This window comes from Diceros bicornis, chromosome 8 (genome assembly GCF_020826845.1).
Source record: "Diceros bicornis minor isolate mBicDic1 chromosome 8, mDicBic1.mat.cur, whole genome shotgun sequence".
Taxonomy (NCBI): Eukaryota; Metazoa; Chordata; class Mammalia; order Perissodactyla; family Rhinocerotidae; genus Diceros; species Diceros bicornis.
Window position 1 is genome coordinate 54,617,217 of NC_080747.1, and position 18,036 is coordinate 54,635,252.

At 37.9% G+C, this 18,036-nt stretch overlaps 1 protein-coding gene across 10 annotated transcripts in view; it reads right to left on the reverse strand.

Annotated features, from left to right (window-relative positions):
* LOC131409323 (UDP-glucuronosyltransferase 2B31-like) overlaps nt 1-17,406 on the reverse strand; it is a 34,393-nt gene extending 16,987 nt beyond the window's left edge. For 2 of the 10 annotated variants that reach the window (XM_058546401.1, XM_058546403.1), the window contains exon 1: nt 17,040-17,406. In XM_058546401.1, the coding sequence (XP_058402384.1) occupies nt 17,040-17,406 (367 nt within the window). Of the gene's footprint in view, nt 1-1,237; nt 1,245-2,840; nt 2,852-4,696; nt 4,711-6,088; nt 6,094-10,140; nt 10,152-17,013 lie in introns of all 10 variants that reach the window. The other 8 variants (XM_058546407.1, XM_058546408.1, XM_058546410.1 and 5 more) reach the window with 8 other exon arrangements.
* Between the last annotated feature and the right edge of the window lie 630 nt (nt 17,407-18,036).

The following is an 18,036-nucleotide window of genomic DNA, read 5'->3' on the forward strand; positions in this document are numbered from 1 at the left end:
TGAATTCTCTGTCATTCCTTTTTTTTTTTTTTTTTGAGGAAGATCAGCCCTGAGCTAACATCTGCCAATCCTCCTCTTTTTGCTGAAGAAGACTGGCCCTGGGCTAACATCCATGACCATCTTCCTTCACTTTATATGGGACGCCTGCCACAGCATGGCCTGACAAGCAGTGCGTCGGTGCACACCCGGGATCCAAACCGGCAAACCCCAGGCTGCCACAGCAGAGCGTGTGTACTTAACTGCTTGTACCACTGGGCCGGCCCCATTCTCTGCCATTCAGATTGTAATCTTTTATGACTTCAAGTTTGGTTTCTAGACAGGTGTCATTCTCCTTCTTTTCTGCACTGTCACTGTAGTTCTTGGTGTTTGATGAATTGACCCTCTGCCTGTGCATTTGTGCTAGTAGCCCCCTTTATTATTTGTGTGCGGCTCTGGTAACTTTGGTTCTGAGCTGCATCTGGTTGTATGTGAGAGCCTGAACATTCCACACTCCACTGTCTCAGCTAGAGGTATCATCAGTACACTTCTTGTGTGGCTTAAGCCTCAGAGGTTGCTGGTGGCTTGCTGCTTTCAATGTTGCTGCAGTCTCAAGTGTTGTCACTGGGGTCACCAGGCTGTGAGCACTTCTGTTGCTTCCGGGGTCATCAGGGTCTCATGTTCCCCCAGTTGCTCTCCACGGGCTCCCCACAGGCTCAAGTACTGCTGCTCCATCAACCACTTATGCTGCTGCTCCTGGGTTATCCGGTGGTCCTAGAAGCATTGCTGCCAGGGTCCCGAGGTTCACAGGTTTTGCTCTTGCTGTTGGAGGCCCATGTTCTTTTATGCAGCCCCTGGTGGTCATAGAGCCAGTGTTTAGTGTCACCACTGGGGGCTGTGTTTCAGATTCTGCTGTAGTTCCTGAAGCCTCAGGTTGCAAGTGTCACTTGCCATTGCTGGCAGAGGAGTAGGAGCTAAGCCTCAAGTGTTGTTGCTGGCCCTTCAGTCTCTGGTCTCTGGTGCCCACTGGTGTGCTCTTTGAGATTTCAGGTTGGGGTAACCCGCCCCTGCTGGGGAAATTTATACCTTGGATGTAGTCCCCACTGCTGGAAAGACTGGCACCACTGCTGGGTGGGAGTTATGGACAAGATAGCCGGTTTCACTCTCTCTCCTGAAGCCTCAGAGGTATGTGCCACATGCCACCACTGGGAGACGCATGGACCACAGCTTCTAGTTGTCAGCACTGGCATGTGTGTACTACTGATCTGCTCTGAAAGCTCAGATGAGGGGACCCCGCATCTGTTGGGGAAATTCATGCCTTGGATGTAGTCCCCACTACTGGAAATTCTGGCCCCACTGGTGGGGCACAGAGCTAAGTCACCATCTCCCCTCTGTACTCTGAAGCCTCAGGATGTGTGCACCACTCACCACTGCTGGGAGAGGCAGGGGCCGCAGCCTCTGGTTACCAGTGCTTGCACACACCTACTGATGGTCTGCTCTGAAACATCATATCAGAGGATCCCACCCCTGCCCTAGAAATTTACTCCTTCTATATAGTCCCTCTTGCTGGAAAGGCAGGTGCCACTACTGGGGGAGGTAGAGGGGGCCTGGTCACCGACTCCACTCTACCTGGAGCCTGAGGATGTGTGTGCCACCCACCACCACTAGGAGGTGCAGGGGCCAAGCCACAAATGCCATGTTTTCCCTTGCAGCCCGTGGTTGCTAGGGTGCACAACAGTGTGCAGATCCACATTATGGGTCTCTTCTGCTGGGCGGTGGGGGGTTGCTCCCCTAGTTCCACTGCCTCCTGTAGGTCCAGTCCACCCACCTTCAGACATATTGATGCACAAATCACTCAGGCATTCTGGTGTACTGTGCAGGGAGTCCTTTGTGGGTCACTGGATGTCTGACTGATATAACTTAGAAGGGAGAGACAAAGGGAATGTCTCACTCCACCATGATGCTGCCGTCACTTCCTCAGTAACCACCTCTCTTACTTGGGTAAGGTTTTGGTTACTTTGATTCTGAGCTGCTTCTCGTTGTATTTGAGAGCCTGCACTTTCCACTCTCCACTGCCTCTGCTACAAGCATCATCAGTGTCCTCTTTGTGCTGTTTGTCCCTCTGAAGTTGCTGGTGCCTTGCTACTTATGACGTCACTGCAGTCTCAGGTGTTGCCAGTGGTGTCACTAGGCTGTAAGCACTTCTGCTGCTTCTGGGGACTGTTGGGTCTCATGTTCCTCCACCAGCTCTCCTCAAGCTCTCCACAGACTAGGATACTGCTGTTCTGTGCATCACCTACTCTTCTGCTCCCAGGTTTTCTGGGGTTCTGGCTGTACCACTTAGGGACACAGGGTTCATGGGTGTCACTGTCACTGCCAGCGGCCTGGGGTCCTGGGGACTTGTATGCTGCCCCCGCTGCTGGTGGAGTCATGGTCAGGGGTGCCACCACTGGAGGATGGGTCACCAGTTCTGCAGTGGGTCCTGAAGCCTGTGATTGCAGGTTTCACCTTCTACTTCTTGGGGGGAGCAGAGGCTAAAGAGAGATAAGTTATTGTTGCCGCTTGCTCGTGCAGCCTCTGGTCTTTATCACTAGCGAATGTGTTCTAAAAAGTCAGGTCAGGTTGCCTTTCCCCAGGAAATCTGAGTTTTGTATATTGCCTCCACTGTTGGAAAGACCTGCCCATTGCCAGGGGAGTGGGAGGCAGCACATGCACCAGATCTGCTGGGGAGAGTTATGGATCATGTCACACCTACTGTTTCAGCTCTTGCAGTCTCTATTCACAGGTGCAAAGGCTGGATCTGCTGGGGACCAGGTGAAGATCAAGCCATGCCTATTGTTTTGGCTCCCGCAGCATCTGCTCACAGTCACACACACTGGATCCACTGGGAGAAGGGCAGAGACCAAGCCGTGTCTATTGTCTTTGCTCCCACAGTGTCGGCTTGCAGGCATATGGGCCAGTGTGAGGATCCATGCCCTGTATTGCTGCTACTGGGGGAGAGAAAAGGGGCTGCTCCCTAGTTCCACTGCCTTCCAGGGGTCCAGTCCACCCCTCTTCAGAGGTATAGATGCATGGATCTCTTAGGTGTCCTGTTGCACTGTGTAGGGAATCTGTTGGTCAATGGATATCCAACTGGTTATAACTTAGAGAAGACAGACAGGGAGTAACTCACTCCACCATGATGCTGACATCACTCCTTATTTTATTCTTTTTGATGTAATTGTAAACAAGATTGCTTTCTTAATTTGGCTTTCAGATAGTTCATTCTTAAACTAGACAGAAATGCAACCACTTTTTCTATATTCATTTTGTGCCCTGTAACTTTGCTGAATTCACTTATTAGCTCTAATAGTTTTTTGTTGGAGTCTTTAGGGTTTTCTAAACCCTACACTTTTTATACCTGTCATACATTGCTTAACGACATGGGTATGTTCTAAGAAATGTGTTGTTAGGTTATTTTCTCATTGTGCAAACGTCATAGAGTGTAATTACAGAGACATAAATTTACAGCCTACTACTCATCCAAACGATATGGTACTAATCTTATGGGACCACTGTCGTATATACGGTCCGTCATTGACCAAAACCTCGTTATGCAGCACATGACTCTATATAGTATCATGTCACCTGCAAATAGTGACAGTTTTAATTCTTCCTTTCCAATTTGCATGTTTTTTATTACTTTTTCTTGCCTATTGCTGTGGCAAGGGCCTCTAATACCTTATTGAATAAAAGTGGGTATGGTGGGCATCCTCGTTTTATTCCTGATCTTAGAGGAAAAGCTTTCAGCTTCCATCACTGAGTATGATATTACCTGTATACTTGTCATAAATGGCTTTTATTATGTTTAAGTAAGCTCCCTCTAGGCTGAATCTTTGACAAGTTTTATCATAAATGGATGTTGAATTTTGTCAAATGCTTTTTCTGCATCTCTGAGAAGATCATGTGATTTTTATCCTTTGTTTGATATTGTGGTGTATCATGTTGATTGATTTGAAGATGCTGAACCATCCTTGCATCCCTGGGATGAATTCTGTTTGATCATGGTGTATGATCCTTTTAATCTATTGCTGATTCGATTTGCTAATATTCTGCTGAGGATTTTTGCCCCTATGTTTATTAGGGATATTTGTCTGTAATTTTTGTGTGTGTGTGATGTCTAGTAATGATATCAGGGTAATTCTGGCCTTGTAAAAGGAGTTTGGAAGCATTTCTACCTCTTCAATATTGGGAAATATTATGAAAAGGATTGGTTTTAACTTTTCTTGAAGTGTTTGGAAAAATTCACCAGTGAAGCCATCTGGTCCTTGACTTCTGTTTTTTGGGAGATTTTAATTAGCAATTCAATTTCATTAGTAGTAATTATTCTATCAGATTTTCTAAGTCTTCATGATTCAGTCTTAGAATATTGTGTATTTCTTGGTATTTATCCAATTATTCTAGGGTTTTCAATTTGTTGGTGTATAATTATTTGTAGTAGTATCTTACGATCCTTTTCATTTCTGTGACATCAGTTGTGGCAACTTCAACTCTTTTATTTCTGATTTTATTTATTTGTGACCCCTCTCTTTGTTTCTTGATGAGTCTGGATAAAGGTTTATCAATCTTGTTCCTCTTGTCAAAAAACCAGCTCTTGTTTCATTTATCTTTTCTTTTGTTTTTCCATCTTTATTTCATTTGTTTCTGCTTGGATCTTTATTATTTCCTTCCTTTTATTAACTTTGGGCTTTGTTTGTTCTTCTTTTTCTATCTCCTTTAGGTGTAACGTTAGATTGTTTATTTGAGATTTTTCTTGTTTCTTGAGGTAAGCCTGAATTGCTATGAACTTCTGTCTTAGAACTGCTTTTGCTGTGTCCTATAGATTTTAGAGAGTTGTGTTTTGCATTTTCATTTGTCTCAAGGTACATTTTCATTCCTTCTTTGATTTCTTTGTTGAGTCATTGGTTGTTTAGTAGCATGTTGTTTAGTCTTCACAGATATGTGTTTTTCCAGTTTATTCTTTTACTTGATTCCTAGGTCCATACCATTGTGGTTAGAAAAGATGCTTGATATTATTTCAATCTTAAATTTACTGAGACTCGTTTTGTGGTGTAACATGAGATCGCTCTTGTAGAATGTTCCATGTACACTTGAAAAGAATGTGTATTCTGCAGCTTTTGGATGGAATGTTCTATATCTCTATTAAGTTCATCTGGTGTAGTGTATTGTTTAAGGCCAGTATTTCCTGATTGATTTTCTGTCTGGATTGTTTATCTTTTGATGTCAGTGTGGTATTAAAGTCCCCCACTACTATTGCATTGTTGTCAACTTTTCCCTTAAATTTCTGATAATATCTGCCTTATATATTTAAGTACACCTCTTTTAGGTCCATAAATATTTGCAAATTTTAGATCCTCTTGTTGGATTGACCCTTTTATTGTTATGTAATGCCCTTCTTTATCTTTTCTTGCAGTATTTGTTTTAAAGTTCATTTTATCTGATATGAGTATTGCTATTCCAGGTTTCTTTTCATTTCCATTTGCATGGAATATCATTTTCCACCCCTTTCCCTTCAGTCTATGATTGTTTTTTGATCTGAAGTGAGTGTCTGTTAAACAGCATAAAGATAGGTCTTTTTTTTTAATCCATTCAGCCACCCTATGTCTTTCGATTGGAGCATTTTGTCAATTGATATTTAAATTCATTATTAATAGATATGTACTTATTGACATTTTGTGGATTGTTTTCTGGTTGCTTTTGTAGTTCTGTATTCTTTTCTTTTTGTCTTGATCTTTTCCCTTGTGGTTTTGTTGCATTTCTTGGTTTTATGTTTGGGTTCCTCCCTCTTTTTTGTATGTGTATCTATTACACATTTTTGATTTGCGGTTGTCATGAGGATTATATATAGCAACACATATATATAGCAGTCTATTTTAAGTGGAAAGCCATTTAACTTCAAGCACGATCTAAAAGTTCTGCATTATTACTCATCCCACCTTTGGTTTATGTTTTTGATGTCATATTTTACATCTTTTTATTTTGTGTATCCTTAACTACTTAATGTAGTTATAATTGATTATACTACATTATCTTTTAACCTTCATAGTAGTTTTATAAGTGATTGATCCACTACGTTTACTATGTAATTGCTTTTACCAGCGAGGTTTTCTCATTTCATATATAATTTTATTTCTATTTATGTCCATTTCTTTTCTATTAAAGAAGACTCTAATATTTCTTGTAAGCCCAGTTTGTGGTAGTGAACTCTTTTAGTTTTTCCTTGTCTGAGAAACTCTTTCTCTCTCTTTCAATTCTGAATGAGAACTTTGCCAGTTAAAGTATTCTTGGTTGTAAGTTTCTCCCTTTCAGCTTTGTGAATATATCATGCCACTCCCTCCTGGCCTGTAAAGTTTCTCCTGAAAAATCAGCTGACAGCTTTATGGGGCTTCCCTTGTATGTGACTAGTTGTGTTTTTCTTGCTGTTTTTAACCTTCTCTCTTTATCTTTAAATTTTGACATTTGAATTATAATGTGTCTTGGTGTGTGGGTCTCTTTGGGTTTGTCTCATTTGAGACTTTCTATGCTTTTTGGACCTGGGTGTCAGTTTGCTTCTCCAGGTTAGGGAAATTTTCAGCCATTATTTCTTTAAGTAAATTTTCTGTCACTTTCTCTCTTTCTTCTCCTTCTGGGATCACTATAACGCAAATGTTAGTATGCTTGATGTTGTCCTAGAGGCCCCTTTAACTGTTCTCATTTTTAAAGATTCTTTCTACTTTTTGCTTTTTCAATTGGCTGATGTCCATTACCCTGTTTTCCAGCCCACTGATCTCTACTTCTGTACCATCTAATCTGCTGTTGGATTCCTCTGCGTATTTTTCCTTTCAGTTATTGTAGTCTTCAACTCTGATAGGTTCTTTCTAATGTTTTCTAGCTCTTTGTTGAACTTTTCATTGTGTTCATCCATTCTTCTCCTGAGTTCAGTGAGCTTCCTAATGACCATTACTTTTCATTCTTTATCAGGTAAATTACTTATCCTTGTATCATTAAGGTCTTTTTTCTGAGGGCTTATCTTATTTCTTTGTTTTGAGCATATTTCTTTGTTTTTTCATTTTGCTTTTCTCTCTATGTTTGTTTCTATGTATTAGGGAAACTGCTACCTCTCTCAGTCTTGATGGAGTGGCCTTTCATAGATGGTGATCTTTGTTGCTCAATGCTACCCAAGCTCTTGGTTGTCTCTCAAACTTCTCTGGATATGTAAACCCCCTGACTTATACTTGATATGCCTCTCCTGGTGAGGGTGTACCTAGACCTTCAGTTTTCCAAGGAGAGGAGTCTCATTTAGCAACTAGTTTCAGGCTGATTCGAAGCCAGACCTTCAGGCAGCAGCTTTTAAAGTATGCCAACGTATATATAGTCCTGTGGGGCACAATCATAATCCCTGCTGGCCTCCAGAATAGGAGATCTAGAAGTGTCCCTTGGGCAATAGTTGCAAATATTAAGGCTCTTGAAGAGTGTATAAGCTCCTTTTTGGGGATTCTCATTGAGTTGTAGTGAGGCCAAGGATGTACACGGGGGTGGTGTCTCATCTTTGAGTTCCCTGGAAATACTTCCTTAGCCTTGAGATGTGTTGAAAACCTGAAGCCTGTCCCTTAAGGTGAAGGTAATTATTACTCATTACTTCCAAGAAAAATTTCAAATGATAATTTTTTGCACGAATCCAGAGTATTATCACTATTACTATGTCGGAAAATTCTTTAAATGTAGAAAAGAAGAGCCTCTTGGCACTTTATATAGCAGTATATGTTTTTTAAAATAAATAAAGTATCATGGTCATGCTAAATTTTATTCAACTGATGGTTAACATTTCAAGGATACACTCCAAACATTGACAGCATTGATTAATATGATTTCTTTCTTTTTTTTTTCTTGAGTTAGCATTGGTTTATAAGATTATATAAATTTTAGGTGTACAGTATTATATTTTGATTTCTTTGTATACTACATCATGTTAACCACCCAAAGACTAATTAGCATCTGTCACCATACCCATGTGCCCTATTACCATTTCACCCTCTCCTCTGCTCCTTCCCCTCTGGTAACCACCACTGTAATCTCTGTGTATACGTGTTTGTTTGTTGTTGTTATAGTTTTTATCTTCCACTCATGAGTGAAACCATATGGTATTAGATTTTATCTGTCTGACTTATTTTTCTTAGCATAATGTCCTCAAGTTCCATCCATGCTATTGCAAATGGCAAGATTTCATCTTTTTAATGACTGTGTAGTATTCCATTGTGTGTGTATGTATAGAAATAAATGTATATATGTATACCACATCTTCTTTATCTATTCATCCATTGATTGGCACTTAGGTTGTTTCCAAGTCTTGGTGATTGTGAGTAATGCTGCAATGGACATAAGAGTGCATATATCTTTAGGCCTTTGTGTTTTTGTTTTTTTGGATAAATACCCAGAAGTGGAATAGCTGGATCATATGGTAGTTCTATTCTGAATTTTTTGAGGAATCTCCATATTGTTTTCCATAGTGACTGTGCAAGTTTACATTCCCACCAACAGTGTATGAGGGTTCTTGTTTCTCCACTTCCTCCCCAGTACTTGTTATTTCTTGTCTTGTTAATTGTAGCCATTCTGACAGGCATGAGATTATATCTCATGATAGTTTTGATTTGTATATTCCTAATAATTAGTGACGTTAAACATCCTTTTGTGTGCTTGTTGGCCATCTCTCTATCTTGTTTGGAAAAATACCTATTCAGATCCCCTGTTCATTTTTTGATGGGTTGTTCATTTTTTTGTTGTTGATGAGTTATATGAGTTCTTTACATACTTTAGATATTAACCCCTTATCAGATATATGACTTGCAAATATCTTCTCCCAGCTGTTAAGTTGCTTTTTTCTTTTGTAGATGGTTTCTTTGCTGTGCAGAAGGTTTTTAGTTTGATGTAGTCCAATTTTTTAATTTTTTCTTTTGTTTTCCTTGCCTAGAAAGACATGGTATTCAAAAACATACTGCTAAGACTGACATCGAAGAACCAACTGCCTATGGTTTCTTCTAGGATTTTTATGGTTTCAGGTTTTACATTCTAGTCTTTAATTCATTTCGAGTTAATTTTTGTGTATAGTTTAAAATTATTGTCTATTTTCATTATTTTGCATGTAGCTGTCCAGTGTTTGCAGCACCATTTATTGAAGAGACTTTCCTTTCTCCACTGTACATTCTTGGCTCCATTATGGAAAATTAGCTGTCTATAGATGCATGGCTTTATTTCTGGGCTCTCAATTCTGTTCCATTGATCTGAGTGTCTGTTTTGTGCCAGTACCATGTTGTTTTGATTACTATAGCTTTGTAGTATATTTTGAAGTCAGGGAATGTGACACCACCAGCTGTGTTCTTTTTTTCCCAGGATTGCTTTGGCTATTTGGGGTCTTCTGTAGTTCTAAATAAACTTTAGGATTCTTTGTTCTTTTTCTGTGAACAATGTCATTGAGACTTTGATAGAAATTGCATTGAATCTGTGGATTGTCTTAGGAATTATGGACATTTTAACTATGTTAATCCCTCAGCATGGAGTATTTTTCCATATCTTTGTGTCCTTCAATTTCTTGAACAATGTCTTATAGTTTTCAGTGCACAAGTCTTTCACCTCTCTGGTGAAATTTATTCCTAGGTATTTTATTATTTTTGTGTCAATTGTAAATGGGATTTTATTCCTAAATTCACATTCTCCTATTTTGTTGTTAGTGTATAGAAACACAACTGATTTTTGTATGTTGGTTTTGTACCATGCAACTTTTCTGTATTTGTTTATTATTTCTATTAATTTTTTGGTGCATTCTTTAGAGTTTTCTATATATAAAATCATGTCATCTGCGCATAGTGATAGTTTTACTTCTTCCTTTCCAATTTGAATCAGTGTTATTTATTTATTTTGCCTGATTGCTCTGGCTTGAGTTTCCAATACTATGTTAAGTAAGAGTGGTGAAATTGGGCATCCTTGTCTGGTTCCTGTTCTTAGAGGGATAGCTTTCACTTTTTCACCATTGAATACGATGTTAACCTTGAGTCTGTCGTATATGGCTTTTGTTATATTGAGGTGCTTTCCTTCTAGATGTATTTTATTCAGAGTTTTTAGCATAAATGGATGCTGTATCTTGTTGAATGCTTTCTCTGCATCTCTTGAGATGATCATGTGTTTTTATCCTCATTCGTTCAAGTGGTGTACCACATTGACTGATTTCCATATGTTGAACCATTCTTGCATCCCTGAAATAAATCCCACTTAATCATAGTGTATGATCTTTTTAATATAATGTATTCGATTTGCTAGTATATTGTTGAGGATTTTTGTATTTTGATTTTTCATCAGAAGTATTGGCCTGTAATTTTCTTTTGTTATATTGTCCTTGTCCTGTTTTGGTATCAGGGTGACACTTGCATTGTAGAATGAGTTAGGAAGTGTCCCTTCCTCTCCAATTCTTTAGAATAGTTTGAGAAGGATAGGTATTAAGTCTTCTTTGGCAGAATTCACAAGGGAAGCCATCTGGTCCTGGGCTATAGATTTTGGGGAGCTTTTGATCAGTGTTTTGATCTCCTTACTAGTGAGCAGTCTATTCAGATTCTTTATTTCTTCTTGATTCAGTTTTGGAAGGTTGTGTGGTTCTAAGAACTTATCCATTTCTTCTAGATTATACAATTTGTTGGCCTTAGCTTCTAGTAATTCTTATAATCCTTTGTATTTCTGTGGCATTCATTTTAGTTTCTCCTCTTTCGTTTCTGATTTTATTTATATGAGTCTTCTTTCTTTTTTTCTTGGTGAGTCTAGCTAAGTGTTTGTCAGTTTTCTTCATCTTTTCAAAGAATGAGTTCTTCTTTTCATTGATTTTTTTCTATTGCTTTTCTTAGTCTTTATTTCATTTATTTCCACTCTGATTTTTATTATTTCTTTACATCTACTGATTTTGGGCTTTTTTTGTTCTTCTTTTTTTTCCCATTAGGTGTATTGTTAGATTGTTTATTTGAGATCTTTCTTGTTGCTTGAGCTAGGCTTCTATTGCAATAAACTTCCCTCTTAGTATTGCTTTTGAGTATCCCATAAATTTTTGTATGCTGTATTTTCATTTATGTTTGTCTCCAGGTGTTTTTTGATTTCCTCTTCAATTTCTTCGTTGACTTATCAGTTGTTTAGTGGCATGTTATTTAGTCTCCAGATGTTTGTGTTTTTTTCCAGTTTTCTTCTTAAAGTGATTTCTAGTTTCATACTCTTGTGGTCAGAAAAGATGCTTGACATAATTTCAATCGTCTTAAATTCATTGAGTCTTGATTTGTGGCCTAATATGTGATCTATCCTGGAGAATGTTACATGTGCACTTGAAAAGAATGTGTATTTTGCAGTGTATGGATGGAATATTCTATATACCTCTATTAAGTCCATCTGGTCTAGTGTTTCATTTAAGCCCAATGTTTCCTTATTGATTTTCTGACTGGATTACCTACCCATTGATATAAGTGGGGTGTTAAAGTTTCCTACTATTATTTTTTTACTGTCAATTTCTCCCTTTACGTCTAGTAACGTGCTCTATATATATAGGTATTCCTACATAGGTGTATAAATATTTACAAATGTTATATTTCTTCTTGTATTGGCCCCTAATTACTATATAATGTCCTTCTTTGTCATTTATTACTGTCTTTGTTTTAAAGTCAATTTTTTTGATATGAGTATTTCTACTCCAGCTTTTTTTTTTTCATTTTCATTTGTATGGAATATCTTTTTCCATTCCTTCACTTTCAGTCTGTGTGTGTCTTTAGATCCAAAGCAAGACTTAGAGGCAGCGTATAGATGGTTCTTGGTTTTTTATCCATTCAGCAACCCGATGTCTTTGGATTGGAGCATTTAGTCCACTTACATTTAAACTAATTATTGATAGGTGTGTACTGATTTCTATTTTATCAATTGTTTTCTGGTTGTCATTTTAGTTCTTCTCCATTCCTTTCTTCCAAGCTTGGTCTCTTCCCTTGTGATTCAATGAATTTTTTTATTGTTATGTTTGGGTTTCTTTCCATTTATTTTCTTTGAATGTACTGTAGGTTTCTGGTTTGTGGTTCATGAGCTTCATATATATAAACCTGTATGTATAGCAGTCTATTTCCAGGTGGTAATTGATAAATTCTGAATGCTTTCTATAAGCACTACATTTTTATTTCCTCCCATGTCTCAAGTTTTCCTGCTTCAGGCCTTAGCAGGGCCCCGGTCAAAGGACAGTTTTTCCTCCTTCTTTTTCAGGCCAGGTTTTTCTTTTTCTAAATCACTGTGGCTGGATAGGCAACTGGATGCAATTTGGTGTGCCCTGGCCATTGTTTCTCCGAATAGCACCCTGAAAAGCACATTGACTAGGCCTATTCCAAAATTGAGGGGAAGTAAAAGAGGCCTGGATTACCTAGCAAGCCTAAATTTCAGGATGACTTTCAGACTGTTTTTAATTCCTGTTGAATGTTGATGTCAAAACTTAACCACTTTCTGAGTAAATCTGTAGTGTGCAGAGTGCCCTCAGGAATCCTGCAAAGAGAGAGGTCAAAGGACAGGGCAGAATTTGGTGATATCTGTACCTGCCCACGATATCATTATAATACCAATACTTCACACTACACCTCTTAACTATTTTTCTTTTTGATCACAATGTTAATGCCAAAGTTATTGTCAGTCAAAGATACTGTCTATACTACTTTAGCACCTGCCATGTATATTTTGGTTTTTAAACTAACATCTGAGGTAAATTGGATCTATCATAATACAGGGTAGTAATCTTTCATTTCAGTAATCAGACTGTTTTCAAAATTTAACAGTTACATTAAATAGTTGTCCACTGAAAGTTGGACAAGTCTAACCTTTTATGGTATCTGGGCAAGAGCCAATGCAATCACATTGGCCCTTTCTTCTGTCATGTTCTGACCATTGACCCCAGGGTAAACACCACGATGCCATTTTCTCCATAGCTCTGGGCAAACTCTTCCATTTCCTGTGGAGAAAGTATTTGCTCCATCAGAAAAGCACAACAGCATAGCAAACAATATTGATAGGATTACTACAAACAACTAAAGAAATAAAATTTTGTATTATCAGGAATTTTTAGAGTAGTGTCTGTTTTTTATTTATTTATTTATTTTTATTTTTATTTTTATTTTTTTCTTTTTTTTGTGAGGAGATCAGCCCTGAGCTAACATCCGCCAATCCTCCTCTTTTTTTGCTGAGGAAGATGGCCCTGGGCTAACATCGGCGCCCATCTTCCTCCACTTTACATGGGACGCCGCCACAGCATGGCCTACCAAGCAGTGCGTCGGTGCGCGCCCGGGATCCGAACCAGCGAACCCCGGGCCGCCGCAGCGGAGCGCGCGCACTCAACCGCTTGCGCCACCGGGCCGGCCCTGTTTTTTATTTTTAATTGTGGTCAAATACACATAACATAAAGTTTACCACCTTGACCAATCCTAACTCTATGGTTCGGTGATGTTAAGTTTATTCACTTTGTTGTGTAACCAGTCTCTAGAACTTTTTCGTCTTGGAAATCTGGTTCGATATCCATTATATAATAAATCCCCATTTCCCCTTCACCAGTCCTAGCATCCATAATTCTACTTTCTGTTTCCATGAATTTGACTAGTCTAGATACCTCATATAACTGGAATCATACAGTATTTCTCCTTTCATGAGTGGCCCATTTCACTTAGTATAACGGTCTTAATGTTCAGCCGTGTTGTAGCATGTGTTAGAATTTCCTTCAATTTTAAGGCTGAGTAATATTACTTTGTGTCTAAATACCACATTTTATTTCTTGATTCATTCCTCAACAGACACTTGGTTTGCTTCCATGTTTTAGCTCTTGTGAATAGTGCTGCTATGAAGATGGGTGTGCAAATATGTCATCTGGACCCTAACATCAATTCTTTTGGATATATATCCAGAAGTGGAACTGCTGGACCAAATGGTAATTCATTTTTAATTTTTTGAGGAAGCTCCATTTATTTTACATTAGTGGCTCTTGATAATAGATGTAATCCCTCATTTCCTTTGCCGGTATACAAATGGTATGAGATTGATTCCTTTATTATTCATATTTGTGCAAATATGTGTCTGTGTGTGTTATTATGTGTTTAAGCAAGAAATGAAATAGAACCGGTACACAGCATTGAGAAGGAAATGTTCTTAGACAATATTATATCTAGACTCTTTATTTATAATGTCATTAATTAGGGTATACCTTGAAGATATGGCGGGTGCAGTTACAGCCCACTGCAATAAAGTAAATATTGCAATAAACGGATCCCACAAATTTTTTTTGTTTCTTATAACATATAAAATTTATATTTACACTATACTGTAGCCTAATAAGTGTACAATAGCATTATGTCTAGAAAACAACATACATACTTAATTAAAAAGTACTTTATTGCTAAATATTGCTAAGCATCCTCTGAGCCTTCAGGAAGTCATAATAGTTTTGCTGGTGGAGGGTGTCAACTCAATGTTGATGCCCTGACTGACCAGGGTGACAGTTGATGAAAGTTGGGGTGGCTGTGGGAATTTCTTAAAAGAAGACAACAGTGAGGTGTGCATTGATTGAGTCTTCCTTTCATGAATGATCTCTCTGTAGCATTTCTCTGTTGGGTAGCATTTTACCCATAGTAGAACTTTTTCAAAATAGGAGTCAATCCTCAAACCCTGCTGCTGATCTATTAACTAAGTTTATGTAATACTCTACATTCTTTGTTGTCATTTCAGCAATCTTTACAACATCTTCATCAGGAGTAGATTCCATCTCAAGAAACCACTTTCTTTTCTTGTCCATAAGAAGCAATGCCTTGTCCATTAAAGTTTTACCATGAGATTATAGCAATTCAGCCATATCTTCAGGCTCCACTTCTTATTCTAGCTCTCTTACTATTTCCACCACATCTGTAGTTACTTCCTCCACTGATGTCTTGAAACACTCAGAGTCATCCAGGAAGGTTGGAATCAACTTCTTCCAAACTCCTGTTAATGTTGATATGTTGAGCTCTTCCCATGAAATCACAAATATTCTTAACAGCATCTAGAATGGTGAATCCTTTCCAGAAGGTTTTCAATTTACTTTGCCCAGATCTCCTAGAGGAATCACTATCTATGGCAGCTATAGCCTTATAAAATACATTTCTTAAATAATAAGACTTGAATATCTAAATAACTTCTTGTTCCATGGGTGTAGAATGGATGTTGTGTTAGCAGGCATGGAAAAAACAATAATCTTGTACATCTCCGTCACAAGTTTTGAGTGATCAGGTGCATTGTCAATGAGCAGTAGTGTTTTCAAAGGAATCTTTTTTGTGAGCAGTAGATCTCAACAGACGGTTAAAATTTTCAGCAAACCATGTTGTAAACAGATTTAATGTTATCCAGGCTTTGTTGTTGCATTTATAAGGCACAGGTAGGGTAGCTTTAGCATAATTCTATAGGGCCCTAGGATTTTCAAAATGGTAAATGAGCATTGGCTTCAACTTAAAGTCACCAGCTACATTAGCCCCTAACAAGAGAGTCAGCCTATCTTTTGAAGCTTTGAATCCAGGCATTGACTTCTCCTCTCTAGTTATGAAAGTCCTACATGGCATCTTTTTCCAATATACAGTTATTTCATCTACATGGAAAATTTGTTGTTTGATGTAGCCACTTTGTTAATTATCTTAGCTAGGTCTTCTGAATAACTTGCTGCAATATCTATATTAGCACTTGCTGCTTCACCTTGGACTTTTATGTTATAGAGATGACTTCTTTCCTTAAACCTTATGAACCAACGTCTGCTGGCTTCAATTTTTTCTTCTGCAGCTTCCTCATCTCTCTCAGCCTTCACAGAATTGAAAAGAGTTATGACCTTCCTTCCTTATTAGGTTTTGGCTTAAAGGAATGTTGTGGCTGGTTTGATTTTCTATTGAGACCACTAAAACTTTTTCATAACAGCAATAATCTGTTATGCTTTGTTAGCATTCGTGCGTTCACTGGAGTAGCATTTTTAATTTCCTTCAAGAACTTTTCCTTTGCATTTACAACTTGGTTAACTCTTTGTGCAAGAGGCCTAGCTTTCAACTTGTCTCAGCTTTCAATATTCCTTCCTCACTAAGCTTAATCATTTCTAGATTTAAGTGACTTCAGTCAGACAGAGAAAGCCAAATACTGTATGGTTTTACTCATATGTGGAAGACAATGAACAAACAAACACAAACGGAACGGATTGTTGGTTACCAGAGGGGTAAGGGTGGGGGCAAGGCAAAAGTGGTAAAGGGGCACGTGTGTACAGTGATGGATGACAGCTAGACCTTGGTGGTGAACACGATACAGTCTATGCAGAAGTCATAATATAATGACGTACACTTGAAGTTTCTATAATGTTATAAACCAATGTTGCTTCAATTTAAAAAAATGCAATATGTGTAATGTACAATGAAGCAGTCAAAAAAAAATGAGGAAGGCCTACACTAATATAGATTCTTGGAAGGAGGCTACATAGTAGGAGTGTAACTATCCTTTAATTCTTTACTGTTATAGTTCTACTAAAACATTTGTATTTGTTCCCGGAGGGTTTTCTGGAGAATTATTTTTGTTTAGGCGTTGATATTTATTTCTCTGACTGTGAGCACGAAGAAGAAGTTTGTTATGATTGGGATGACTTTATTTTTCTTTTTCTCTCAGTTCTATAATAATTTATACACTTTCACCCATGTCAGAAGCTCCCAAGCTCTTTCCCTAAATCACTCTTTAAAGGCTGGAGGTTAACAGTCACTGTCATTCATGATTCTGGTAATACTATTAGGAATTTTCATGAAATAGCCCTAAGATCTTTTTTTATAATCCATAAATATACTTGTCTAGTTGCTTATTTGAGTGACCATATTTCTGTATGACACCTTTTGCCGAGAATTCATATTATAAAATTGATATCCCAGTAGAATGTGTTATGTGTGAATGAGATCAAACTTTGATTCTTGTAGTTTTAAGTTTCTTGTTCAAAACCATTTCTTTACAGAGCTTTTCAATACAATCAGAATATTCCCAGAAGCATTCTTGCATTAGTGAAAAATATGTCCAAAATGTTTCTTTTGGCAGATCATATGTCCATTGGTCAATCACTTTTCTGAAAAACATCTCAAAATCAGATTTTGTTAAAGATGTAGGATAAATCTCAAACTTAATAGCAGGTGCTTTGTTGGGATCAACAAGAATGGAAGCTGAAGATGTCAGAACACTCACTTCATGACCTCTCTGTACAAGTTCATCCAGGATTGTCTTCATATTGATCCAATGGCTATATTCTATGGGCCACATCAGCACCTTTCCACCACTCCCGAGTCTAAAGTAACAACTCAGTTGTAGCAGCGGAAGAACTGAAATCCATTTCATAGACATCCTTTTGGAATGCAATGCTTCTTTTGAAATTGCTGTTCCCTTTTGCCATTGCCCACGTTCATACGCAAAGAGAAATCAATCAGAATGTTGAAATATAACTCCTACACTTCAAAGTAAATACATTATATGAACATTAAGAGTATATTTATGGCAAGTGGAAAAAGCAAATTAGGTGACCTCAAGCTTATACAAAACTGTTTGATGTCTTTTTTATCCAGCTAGTAGTCAATGATTTTGCACGTGCAAGTTACCTGTTATTTAATATATTTTAGCAGAGTATCAAGAACAGTGGCAATTGAGAAGCAATTGTGCCTGCACTCTCTTTAATTCAAAAGTAGAGATAAAGCTATGATACAGTGAATCAGAATTTCTTGGATATGATGATTAGAGAGATTTTTTGAAATAAAAATTTTGTTGATATGTATTTCACATACCATACAATAGCAAAATTTAATGTGTAGAATTCCATGTTTCATAGTATGTTTACAAAATTGTGCAACCAGTGACTATGATGATCAATTTAGGAGTATTTTCGTCATCTGAGAAAGAACTCTTTCCCCTTTAGATGGAACTCAGTCATATTTGTCTGTCTCAAACCCTAGTCAACCATTAGCCTTCTTTCTGTGTCTA